Below are 13,033 nucleotides of genomic sequence, written 5' to 3'. Positions count from 1 at the left end.
AGGAAATCAATACGAAAAAGAAGTAAAGTAGTAGATTTAAATGGTTACAAAAAAAATGAAACTAGGAAAGTTGAAAATTTTATGACCAAAGAGTGGTCCTAGATTTAGTCACAACCTAAATATAAGGATGTCAGTCCTTTCTAGTTCTGCCTTATGGATTATTGCTCCACATACCAGCACTGCATGCTCTAGCTCTACCCCCACATCCTCCCACCTGCTGTTGACAGCAGCAGAAATCATTCTTTGCTTGCAACAGAGATAAACAAGAGGAGAAGCATCAGCAATCTTCCCTAAACTGTAACATAATGTGCCTGAGGCATTTATTTTAGTTACAAATTTAAGGGATTCAGACCCACAGCTCCCATCACGTGGATGTTTGTCATGGGTAAGCTCAAGGAGTCTGTATCTATGCTCTTACATGGAATTCTGTAGAGGAAAGTGTTGCTGAGGCTTTGCTTCTGAGAGCAAGGAAGTTTCTTCCCCTTTGGGACTGCAGAATCTGTGCGTGGGGTGATTTCTTTCATCCCAGCTGCAAGCGTTTGGCTGAACAGTGCTTTTCCCTCCCCTTCTCTCTTGGCTTTTTAGGTATTTCATTTCTCACAAACCAAACAAGACCTGGCAGCAAGTATTCTGGTTTGCCATCAGCATCGCTATAAACAATGCCTACATCCTCTACAAAATGTCAGAGGCCTACCATGTGACGAGGTATAGCCGCGCACAGTTTGGGGAAAGACTTGTAAAGGAGCTTCTGGGCTTGGATGACACCTCACTCTCCCATTGATGCATTGCTTTTGGTGGCATAGACAGGGGCTGGAGGGTAAGCAGAAGAAGACACTGCACCTGGAATGACAAAGCAAGGAACTTGTGACACCACCAGTGCTGTCATCCAAAAATGCCAAGTGATGCCACTAGAGAGGTGGAAACTCTGTTCTAGTAGGAGCCGGATGTAAACATGTCCTGCAGAAAGTGCCACTGGAAAAGCTGACACAAAATTGCATATGTGAATGCCCTGTGGTAATCTATATGCCAGAAACAGACTTATATTAGTTGTCATATCAATACTATGTGTTGAACAGAGTCATCTTGTAAAGTTCCTCTCGGGCTAAGAGCTTGTCATAACCTCACGTGGCTCAGCAGTCCTAGGAGGGCATTACAGAAGACTCTGTACCTTGCTTGGAGTTATTAAATTCTGGGACAAATAACGTAAGTCTGCACCATGGGCTGGGGTGGGGAGTGTCTGCCATCCTGTGAGGCATGCTGCTGTCCTCCCAGTGTGCTAAATGAAGCAGTTCAGATACATGAACACGGAAGCAAGCATATTGACAAACACAGCCTTCACAGGCAGGCAGGCAGCCAGGAAGTGAGGACCAGTTAAGACTTTTTCTTTCCTTTTATGTTTGGGGTTTTTTTTATTTATTTTTTTTTTTTTATTAATGTAATGTAAGGCAATTTGATCCCAGTTAGAACACAGCAAAATTAGAAGAAACAAAATATCTTAATGAAACTAAAATGGAAATACATTACATTGATTTTCTTTTTTTTCTTTTTTAACCAGGATGAGACATTTTATACAGTATTACTCACTGTTTGTTTGTGTAAGTATTAAACAGTGAGTAAACCAGTAAGTAATACTGCCTCACATCTTAACTGCCACGGTCTGTGTACAGGTGAGAAATCAGAGTATATCTTGATTTCAACTGTATCTTAAATGTTGCTTAAAAATCTAATGTAATGGACTGTTAAGTTTTTAGGAACAACAATTTCTTTCTTTTACTTGTGTAACTCTCAAGACTTGTTTTGGTCCATTTTAGGACTTCATTTGGCACAGAGTTGGCAGGAAAAAAAATAAGTCACTAATAGCAGTGTGTTTCCCATTATCACTGTGGGGTGGACTGTAAGAATTCTTATTAGAATTCGGGGCTCGTCACAGTAGTTGTAATTAAGCGAATTACATGTTTAGCAAAATAACATGGCATTGTGTTTTACAAGAAGGAAGTAGTTCAATTGCAACCAGACCTTAAACCTTACCAAAACAGAGCAAGCCCAAACAGTTCTCCTTTTCTGAGTAACACTGTAGAGGACAAGCATAGTCATAAGCTGGTGCCCAGGGTTGAAACACCACATTTTGGTGCTTGTGGAATCTGAAGGCTGCTGAAGCTTTGGAAAATAATGCTGAGAGAGGTATGATTGAAACTGTGGAGAGTTAATACTGAGGTGAAATACTACCCTGCCGCCCTCCACATGTTATTGATTTCAGTCCACAATTCAATCAGCAAAAACCCCTGTATTCCAAAGGTTAGCAGTAATGGACACAAAAAGAATTGCATTAACTTACAAGGCAAAAACATGTTGCTTAGAGGACCAGTTGGTTTTAGGTGCCCAAAGCTGTAAAGTTCTACCAAAGAATGACTTGGGTTGATTCAGAGGAACGGAGCGATTGATTGTTTTCATCAGTGTAATCTTCACCAGGGTATATGTATCTATCTGGCAAGAGCCAACAGAGAGTAATGAGCATGAATTTGAGAACTCTCCAGGTTTCCTTGTTATGTGATGTGCAAATGCATAGCATGTATATCATAACAGGAAAAATCCAGCAGGGATTAGTGAATTACTGACTAGCCCAAAGCACAGCTTTGCACTGACATCTTTCTACTTCCACCAAAGTCTTATTTGTTTGGAGTAGGCTTAGACACAGATCTCACCTGGTTGCAGGGAGATTAAGGGGACAGCAAACTCTGTGGTGGCTCTGCTTGCAATGCAGCCTGGAGACTGTCCCACATGTCGTGCTGTGCCTGCCAGCTGCACGATGTGCAAAAGTGGGTTTCCTAAGCATGCCATTCTACGTCTCAGTCTGCAAGGTCTCCCACAAGGAAACATGGAAGATAGGACAAAGCCTTGTGCACTGAGGCCTCCAAGTCTCAAAAGGAAGGAGAGGGTTTGTACCACTCTAGTCCTTGGCAATGTCAAGCTGCATAGGAGCCCAAGGATGAGTTCAAGACTTCTTGGCCTTGCAGAGAACTAAGACCACCCCTTTTCAGACTGAGTGAGTGTGGTAGCTGGTTCTTGTCAAGTATTCAAAGGGAGAGAGGAGCTAGTGTGAGGAATGAAAAGCAATGTTCAGCAACATAAGCCTTCAGTTTCCTTTTTCTAGAGAGTTCCACAGAGGTACCTAAAGGCAAATAGTGTTCTTGCACCCTGCTTCAGACAATACCAGCCTATATTGAAACAGGAAGAGTAGCTGCACATTCATTATGTCCTGTAGATGTACATGGTAGTCAAAATTGGAGCAGTAAGGAAAGGTCTGGCTTGAACTTTGCTGATGAGACAGCTTGAATGAACAATGCAAATGCTTCCTTGCAATTCCCCACAATGCCAGAGCGTTTGCAAGGCACGCATTCCCCCAATAGATACGGCAAGGTTTGCAGGACCTCCTTGAAGCCACTTGCCACTTCTGAAGAGTCAGCATAGCATGTTCCAGCTGTCATAGCTCCACGAGAGAGATCTGCAGCAGTTGGCCAATAGCTACATTGTTATATATGCTTAAAGGCTTGGATCTCGACCGTCCTGTACAGAAAATGCCTTTTCTTTTTCAGGTGGCTGTCGGTCCAAGTCCTTGGAATGTTTAATTTTCCACTAATGTATGCTGTTACTTATGTGCATTACTTGAGCTAAAACCATGAATTCCTAGTTTTTTGCCTCAGGGACTGGGTCCTGAGTAGTTTTCCCTAGAATTGGTGTTGACGGGGGATTACACAGTGGCTGACTATTACAGGGAAGATGCTTTAGTCTCCTTTGTAAAGGAGAAAAAAGAACACAAAACTATAGCTTTGCAATGAATTTAATTTTCTTAGCCTTAACCATCCCTCATCATTTTGAACTGGTGCCCTAAACATGCACTGACATTCCATAAGTAAGCAAAAATATTTATATATATTTATATGTGCAAACTGCCTGAATTTTGGCTCTCAAAGCCAACAAGAAAAGCCACCAAAGCATAGTCTATATCTACAGATTACTATTCCCACCTCATCTTCTCCATTTATTGGCTGACAGAGGATAGGGTTGGGGAAAGTTATGATTTCTCCTTGTTGAAAAAGCATCTTGCACTTATTCTGCATTACTACAAACAAGGCAAAGTAGTTAAGGAAGAAACTGAATCACTTTTAAAAGGCAAAAGTTTTTTAACTGCAGCTCAGCTTCTGTACTATTTCCTTTAGTGCAAACTGGCTTTTTCAGATTTGTTTCCCCATCTGCTTGTGACATTAAAGCTTCTCTCTAGTTAGAGGGGAAAAAAATGAGGGGTTAGTCTCAAAGTAGTGCAAGGATGCTAGTTATAGTGTGCACGCACATGTGTTATTTGTGCAATGGCTTGTGAAATGATAGCAAGTTTGGGTTGTTTGGGGGATATTTTCTGTATAGACTCGAGATAATCTGGGCAGGAGATCTTGAAGCTCAGCAGCAGCTAAAACGCAATGGGAATGCCAACCAGGTCAAGGAGGAATACCTCTAAATTGTTCCGGGGGGAGAAAATAAATAGGTTGAAGCTGAAGTAGACCAGGGAGCAGCAAGGATCGCTTCTTCTCTCCTGTTGAACTGAATTTTCATTCACACGTACTTCTGAAAACTGAAAATTACATGTGGCAGGCAAACTTTCTTTCATAGAACCAAGACCATGAGTAAGACATACTGACCTCCTTCCATGCACAGTACTCCTTTCAAGAAGTGTCTGTCGTGCCCCAATCCATTCTTGGAAAACATTTCTTCTCCCAGTGTGTAATATAATACTCGCTAGAGCTTAGAAGCCACTGTGAAATGGTTTACACGGCTGTTGTCTCAGTTGAAAAATGCTTCAAGGGCTTGCAGAAACTCTGCCACTTCTTACTTCAGCCCATTTGTGCACTTGACACTAGCGCTCAATTTACAGTAATCTCATCTCCATTTTCCACTTCTATTCTCTAACCCCAACCCTTCTACATTTACAAGGTAGTCAGAGAATCCCAATTTGTAGAAATCTCAGTGTTGCTAATGGGTACAACTCTATTTTCCTCAGACAATTCCTAGAGAAAAATGGATTTAGTCAGTTTCCAGATGACATTAAGGACAGCAATTCAAAACAGTGTTTCACTTCTTTACCTCCAGCTACACTTCGCTGAAGAGGGCTTTTTCCTTATTTAGCAGGCTGCCTTGAGCTGGTGAGTAGTGAAAGAAGCCTCCAATATCTCAGTCTTACGTGTCTTAGTGCCCTAGTCCTGGAGCTGATTTTAGTGATGAGTGGGGAATTCTGTTGCACTGATAATTCTGTACATCAGTGCCACTTTTGGCACAAGGATTGCAAAGTGCTATATCAACCGAAGCACTCATGAGACTTCATTAGCTCCTTTCCCTAATCAGAGACTGAGGCACAGCACAGGTAAGGGAGCTATGAAACTGTAAAGTGGAGTTTGCACTCCTGCTGGTTAAGCCCATGCTCTGCATTATCAGTGACTTGGTTCTTGTTCACATGCACTTTTCCAAACTAGAAATGAGAGCATGCTGAACATCCTTCCACCATGAAGGTGGCAGGACTTTGTCAGCACAAGCTCCGTACTCCATATACGTGCGAGTCAAAACCAAGTGGCGTTGAAGGTGAGAGAAAACTGGGAAAAACGTAGCAGTCCTGCCTGTGTGAGGAGCTTAGAGGAGATAAATGGAGACTCTGAAGCTCTGCCATAGTTCAGTAATCAATGTGAAATTCAGACAAATAATTACTAAGACTGACCTGAGAAAAATCCCCAAGGCTTAGCTGGAATATGAAGTTTTCCATCCATCTCTGTTGTGGAGTTTGCCATGGCACTTTCTTGTTGCCAGGACAAGACCTCATCTCAGTCTGGTTGAGAAAAACATTGAAGTGACAAAGCACTGTTAGCAACAGTTCACAAAGGCGATGAACTTTAAGCTCAAAACATGCATATATTTGGCCTATCATTACTTCGGATGTTTTACACAGACACATCACATCATCATCTGCTCAAATGCAAGCCTATCCCAGTGCTACTTGATAAATATTCCTTCTTGTTCTTCCCAAACCTACCTTTGTTTCCAGAGGCATTATGAACTGGAGCAGCCCCTTTATTGTCATCTCACTGCTGGGGAATAGTTGAGAGGTTCTGTGCTTTGTACAGGAATGATCTCTTCCTCTTCCCTCTTCTTTTGAAAGACAGCTCTGTGTCTTCAGATATCTAGTTCTGGAGAAGTTTCCTTCCCAATGCTTTCCTTTGCTTCCCACCATCCAAATTATCACACCAGTTCTAAGTCAGTCTGGAAGAGGTGACCACAGCAAGCTGGCTTTTCAGTTTACTGCTGTAGTGTTACGTTGCTGGCCCTTTCTGCTATTTTGCAAATCTCAGATGAAACAGGGTATTGGTTCTGAAGCCTGTACTAATTGTAATCACTGTGAAGGTGTTGCTTTGCCCCGTTAGTGCTGCCTCATAAGGTTTGTATGGACCCGAAACAGGTAACAGCATCACCGCACCCACTGTTCCCATGGGAATGGCTGTAACATTTGTCAGCTCTAGATCCTCTTGATGGCTGTCAAAGAGGGGGCTTTGACATGTCTCAGCAGGTTTTTGGTGTTTTGTTTCTTAAACCCTTCCACACTGATGGGTCTGGTGAACAGCTGTTAGGTATCACAAAAAGGCCTTAAGTGGTAAATCCCTTTTGTATCACTCTTCAGAAGTAATTAGAAGCTTGTATTAGATGTGTAGTGCAAAAATCTTATCTATGGAAACATCACTCTGCAAAAGTTCTCATTTGATGTCACTGCAACAACCCCTGAATGTAATGTTGGGGGGGGGTTACCTGGATGAAGAACCTAGTGGGAAAGAGCCCTGCAGGGACCTGATCAGATAAACATAGAGGGGAGAGAGGAGTGCGATTTGGGATCCAAGCTCCTTGGACAAACAGACTAAATAGTCAAGCTACTGTCAGAAGTTTTACTAGGGAAGGGAAAAGGCCAGGTCCATACAGTTTGCTCCCAGCCCTGGCAACCCTGTCTCTAAAAATAAAACTGGCAAATGCTTTCACTGTTCAAGTAATTACTTGTGATTACCCTGTTCAAGTCCTTACTCAAGTGTGGACTTCAGAGCAGAGCATTTTGACTTATTTTCACTAGTTACCAAAAAAAGAAGGACCCCAAAACCTCCACAAACCAAAAAGCAAAGCCCTGTACACTAGGTTCATCTGTCCAGAAACCCTGACCCTCTTGGTGTCAAAGTAACATTGTAGTCTTGTTCTCCAATTAATGTGTCAAGGTGTATACAAAACGTGACTGCTGAACAATTCACGCTTCTCTGTGAGACAGAGTTACTCGTTTGATGGAAACCAACCTGCAGGTCTCTTCCTGACTTACTTTTGCAACCTGGATTTTTCTTCTAGTTACAAGCCAAATCTTTCAGTACCAACACTAAAAATAGCTTGACCCCATGGTCTGGAGTGAGATTGGAGATGGCAAGACTCAGATTTATGCCAGAGATTAATCTGATCCCACATAGGTGAGGCTAATCCGCACAGTCTGACACAAGGAGGAGCTTAAGGGGAGCAGTGGGATTGGGAGGCAGGGAAAATTTCAGAGGTTGAGCATGCAGAGGGAGAGCAGCCAAGTGATCCCTTCTAACTCCCATCTTTCCAGCATGGGTACCCCCCCATCCCCTGCTGCTTTTGAATTAAAAAGGAAAGGCTGATGTTTAGCACGAGTCTGCACAGCTGCTTTAGCAACATGAGCCCTGCTTTAGCTACATCCCTGGCCTCCCTCCCTGCCTTTTCCCTGTACTATACATGTTCAGTAGTCATAAACCCTGGAGTCAAAGCACCGCTGCGTGTCAGCACAGCATGGAAGCCACAGGCTGAGGAAGCGCCACAGCAGAAACAGAAAACAATGGGGATTCTGGATAAGAGGACATTTCATAGGCTTGATTTTCAATACACGCAACTTACATTCCACCAAAAGCAGTGACGGCACCAGACGCAAAGACGAGCCCTAGCTGGCTGAGAGCTTCACAGGTGACTCCATTGGGCTGTGCTCAACATCAGCGGCTGCATTTCTGTTGCAAAGTTCCATATTCTTTATAATTCTAGCGATTTCTGTTGGCAGTGTAAATCCCAGTGGTAAAGCATTCACTGCAATGGCTTTTTTCTCCCTTTCTTCCTCTCCCCCCCCCCCCCCCCTTGTGTTTTTGTTTCTTTTAAAGACTTCTCAGAGCAAATTCGTAACAGCCAGGTCTTTTCAGGAGATGCAGGTGTGTGACCTCTTCACGGTAAGAGATACACAACTGCGTTTCTGCATGGGACAGGGAACTACTTTTGTGTCACCAGTTTTGTTCTACACAAAGGCACGCTTGCAATAAATTTTTACAAGTTTTGTACACCATGAGCTAAATTCTGAGTTCCAAAAATGTGAAGTGTGGCAACAATAACAGAATGGATTTATAGTTATCACTCTGATCTCTTGTCACGTGATTTTATTTCTTCAACAAAGTTTGTTTACGATCAACAACTTTGAAATACAGTCAGATATATATTACCGGATGCTCTTCTGTGTCGTTCTTTTCTGGCATAGATGAGGAAGATGTGTGCTCATCCTCTGGGTGTGTAGGTGAAAGGATAAGGAGAAAATACTACCTATCTAAATCACAGGTTCTCACTCTAAGCCCATTAGAAGCAATCTTTATCCAGCCATTGAGCTCAAGGTCATTTTCTTTAGCAAGAACTGAGTTTTAAAAGCCTTTCAACATGGTCTGCACACAAACATTGAAAGGGGTAGTTGCCCCCACATGTGTCCTGACACCCTGCTGGGATGCACCACAGCCACCTCAGGGCAGGGATGGGTGGACACAAGGACACAGGCAGCCGTCCCAGGTCTCAGAGATATCTGTGTCTGTACTGCTCTGACTCTTCCTGGCAAGTTTTGTCTGTATCACCAATGACACCCACCCAAAACCACAACCTACCTGCTAAATCAGTGTCATTTGCAGGCAAAACCAGACATGCATCATTTGCGGTGACCCATTTTTCAGCTCCAAGTTGGCAATTACTATGACCTGGTTTGCACCTTAACCCACAGAGGGAGCAGAAACCTTGCAGGGGAACACGTAAGTGGGGTTCCAGTGGGTCTTTGCCAACAGCCACAGCAGAGATGCCCCCATGCCTTGGGCCTGCCTCCCTCCTTCCCCCGCGGCCACAGAGCCATCCACCGGGGACCAGGCTGCAGAGCATCCTTCAGGTACGTGCGAGTGCGGCTCAACACTGACCTCTTGCTGTGATCTGTCTGGTGTCTGGGGTGTCTGGTTCGCTCAGGGTGTTTCTTCGTAGTAACCTGAGTTTTCCACAGAAAGAAATTCGGTTTACATCTAGGTTGTCCAAAGAAAATTCTTGCGGATTCTCAGGGAAAATTAAACATTAACAGAAGCAAGCGGCAGCGAGCCCCTTGACCTGTTTAATATCTCTGGAGACCCAGTCCCTAGGGAGGTGACTGTTTTATTTAAGTCTCTTAGCTAACAACAAAAAAAGGGTGAGGGAAAGAGATTCTGGCATGTCCTACAAAGCCAAGCTCTCAGAAACATGCAGGTATCTGAACTGACAACCCAGAATGTGCTGGTCTGAAAGACAGGGTGGTCCCTTCACTCAGTCAGCCTCCCCAAGAAACGGGTTCTTTTCCTGCTTTTGAGACATCGCACCCATGATCAAGCAGCAATGACACCACAGTGCTTAACCTGAAGCACACTGTGGAGGCTGGCACATCCCAAACTGGTGCCGAGGCTGGAAATGTGTAGGTGCATCATCAGGGTGGTGGATTGGCAGGAACACACCCTGGCAGGTGGCAGGGCTCCCCGAGATGTGAACAGCCACACACAGCATGGCACGGGCATCCGCGGGTGGCTCTGTACATCACTGCATCAGCACACAGAGGCAGGAGAGACCTAAGGAGATGATCACAAGCCCCTGCAGTGAGACCAGCCACACAGCACCTGAGATGTTCAGCTGTGTCATAAACCAAAGCAGAATGGCTTTGGGTTCACTGTCATGGGTGGAGAGCCATCCGCAGCAGCACATCGCTTTGTTCCCTGGTCTCTGGATGTGCCGCAATCAGAGCTAATGCTGTGTGTAATTGGGGTACAGGACCAGAGTTGTCAAAAAGCAATGAAAATCGGCTTTACACACTAACTGAATAACACAAGGAATTTATTTTGTGGAATTACGAAATCTAGGATCTGATTAAGACACACACGCACATAACCTCAGCGCTGTCATTTAGATCAATGCCATCCATTCAGATCAGGCCAGGGCCTGCAGTAACTCAATCTCCTGTGAAATTATCCTCAAGAGAATTTGCAATTAATAATTCCAGCAACGTAGTCTTTCTTAATTAAGCCAAACTCAATGCTCCATTTTGTGGTGTTTTCTATATCCTGTTCCACTTGCCCCTCTGTCCCTAGAGAGGAGCAGAGAGAAAAAGTTGCCAAGTCACAGCCGCTGCAGAGGAGAATACCCCCAGCCATCATTAAGTCAAAGCACAGGCACTCCCTAAAGCACTTTCATTTGATACTGAAACAAGCACTTTACACACAGTAATGAACAGCATCTCATCAGATCCCTGCAAAGCGAAGCCATCTCGACTCTCTTCAGAGACCTTCTCTGCGCTTCAGTTTCCTTAGATTACAACACAGGTCAGATGCTCTGCCAGCCACAGTTTGGGAATGAAAGCTCAAGAAAGGCAAAAGGGGATAAGAATCGAGGAGCCAGAGAGCTTCCCCCCCTCTTTCACTGTTCCCAGTTCCCCAGGTGAGGGCTTGGATGGGACTCCCCAGGAGCACCTGCACCAGAGAGGTGGCACAGGATTCAGGTACTACATCAACTTCAGCTCTACTGCTTTTCAGAATCTGTTCTCTGTTACGGGTTTTGCCCGGGAACCTGCAATCCTTCTTTCATCCAAGCAAAAGCAGCAGCAAAGCAGGTTCTCAGGCTCCTGGGGAAATCACGATCCACAAAACTGGATGAGAATAAGCTCCCCTGCAGGGGAGCCCTCGTCCACACTGCCCCTCAGGCAGCTGGTCCCCACTGTGACATAAACACGCTGAGGCGCAATGCTCCTTTTCGTACTTCCATGACTCAGGGATGGGTCTCAGCCTTACAGGAAGTGTTAGATGTTCCTTCTGCCAAATTAGGACTCTCCAAGGCAGGATTTTACTGTTGGTAATAAAGGCAAACACATGAATTACTGTACATACTCTTGAATATCTGGGCTGAAAACTGGTCTCCAAACATAAGCAACTGCATCCCCACCCAGCCACAGAAGAAAGTCCCCATCAGACACTTGCAGAGAAGAACACCGCTCTGTACCTGTCAGCTTTCCTCCAGTCTGTGCATGCTGCTCCTCTTCTCATTCTGTCTCTGATCCATCTTTTTTCAGTCCTCTCCATTGCCATTCCCAACAACCCACTCCCGGTACAGAGCTACTTCTGAGACTGTGTGGAAGGACAGTCATCCCAACAACTCGCTTTGTGTAACACTAGTACAGCATAACATCTTTGTGTCCACAAAATCACCTTTTTTTTTGTTCCTATCCCACTAGAGCAGATAGAGCTCTGCTCCGCTCTGAAAAGCAGTTTCAAAAGTGCCACTGCAGCGTTCCACAGTTTCTGTCTTTTCAGGCACCAGATAATGTCAAGTATTTACTAAACCGAACACGGAGATGACCCACACTCTGCATCCAGACTGAGCAATCAGTGTGACTAAATACTGTAGGTCAGGTTTAATAAACTGTGTGAAATCAGAGCAATACTAGCATTTTTAATGGAGATTTGTCACTGCAGCCAGGAGCTTGGTGCGTGTGACCGTAGAGAAGCTCTGATGTACCTGAAAGGTCCTTCAGTAGGACTCAGACCAGCTGCTAAACATCTGCATTCCTTACGGGGGTCTTGGTCAGCACAACAAACAGACACCAGATTAAAATCATCCATATTCAGCAGCACTCTCTTACCTGGGGTGACAGCAGCCAATTTCAAGGCATTGTGCACTACAGTGATTTCAGAAGCTGCTTTTACATTGCATAAAACGCACTTGTCTTCTGCATGGGCTGGGGCAAGTATGCACACATCAAATGTTGACACTCAAGAGGACTTAGTGAGTGCCAGCATCAGCTTCCTATTGCTCCTGCAGTGAAACTGATTCGTGAACTTTTGTTCCCACAGGCCACCATGAAGGATCTGTACAAGCACATCACCGCCAAATGTCAATGGAAAGATGTGTAGAGGCAGGGTGGTTCTGCAGGCCAGTTGTACATCATGCATCGTGAATGGTTTGCAAGGCACTGGCATGAACGTTTCTCTGAATGCTTCCCCAAAAAGCAGCCTGCAGGAGTGATGAGCAGGCACCTTCTGAGCAAGGGAGAGCAGGGGCCTGACAAAACTGGGCTCCGAGGGAGCTTCCCTGCTACAGCCCAAACCTCAGTGCTGCTGGAAATCCTGCCCTGCAGCTATAGGTGGGGAAACAACCTCATGCCTGTGCATCAGGTTTAACCACCTGATATGCCAGACCCCACTCTTCTCCCCATGTGCTTGTCCTACCTGTTGTCTCCTTGGTTTTATGGCTGCTGCTCCCAACCAGCTCTGCTTTTGTGCTGCAGAAACCATGTCCCTTTGGTGCTGTCCAAAAGGGAGAAAGCTGGAAGAGAAAGAGAGAAAGAAAATCTTTCTTCCTGCTGCTTATTTTTGAACAATGAGGAGTTATTTATAACTGTCATGGCTTAAGCCCAGCTGGCAACTAAGTACCACACAGCCGCTTGCTCACTCACTCCCCTCCGCAGTCCCCAGTGGGATGGGGAGGAGAATTGGAAAAAATGCAAGAAATGTGTAGGTTGAGATAAGAATATAATTGAAAGCAAAATATAATGATAAAACTATAATAATAATAACAGAACTAAGAATTTGACAGGCTAAGAGAGCTGGGCTTGTTCAGCCTGGAGAGAAGGCTCCAGGGATACCTTATAGGAGCCTTCCAG

At 44.7% G+C, this 13,033-nt stretch overlaps 1 protein-coding gene across 1 annotated transcript in view; it reads left to right on the top strand.

Moving 5' to 3' along the window:
• PGBD5 (piggyBac transposable element derived 5) overlaps positions 1 to 781 on the top strand; it is a gene marked incomplete at both ends in the record, with an annotated part of 63,248 nt that extends 62,467 nt beyond the window's left edge. Inside the window, one exon of the mRNA XM_080615821.1 lies at positions 586 to 781. Within this exon, the coding sequence (XP_080471947.1) occupies positions 586 to 781 (196 nt within the window). The remainder of the gene's footprint in view (positions 1 to 585) is intronic.
• Positions 782 to 13,033: the final 12,252 nt, after the last annotated feature.

Source organism: Psittacula echo (genome assembly GCF_963264785.1).
Source record: "Psittacula echo genome assembly, chromosome: 4".
In the NCBI taxonomy this organism is placed as follows: domain Eukaryota; kingdom Metazoa; phylum Chordata; class Aves; order Psittaciformes; family Psittacidae; genus Psittacula; species Psittacula echo.
This window is presented reverse-complemented; position numbering and strand designations above follow the sequence as displayed.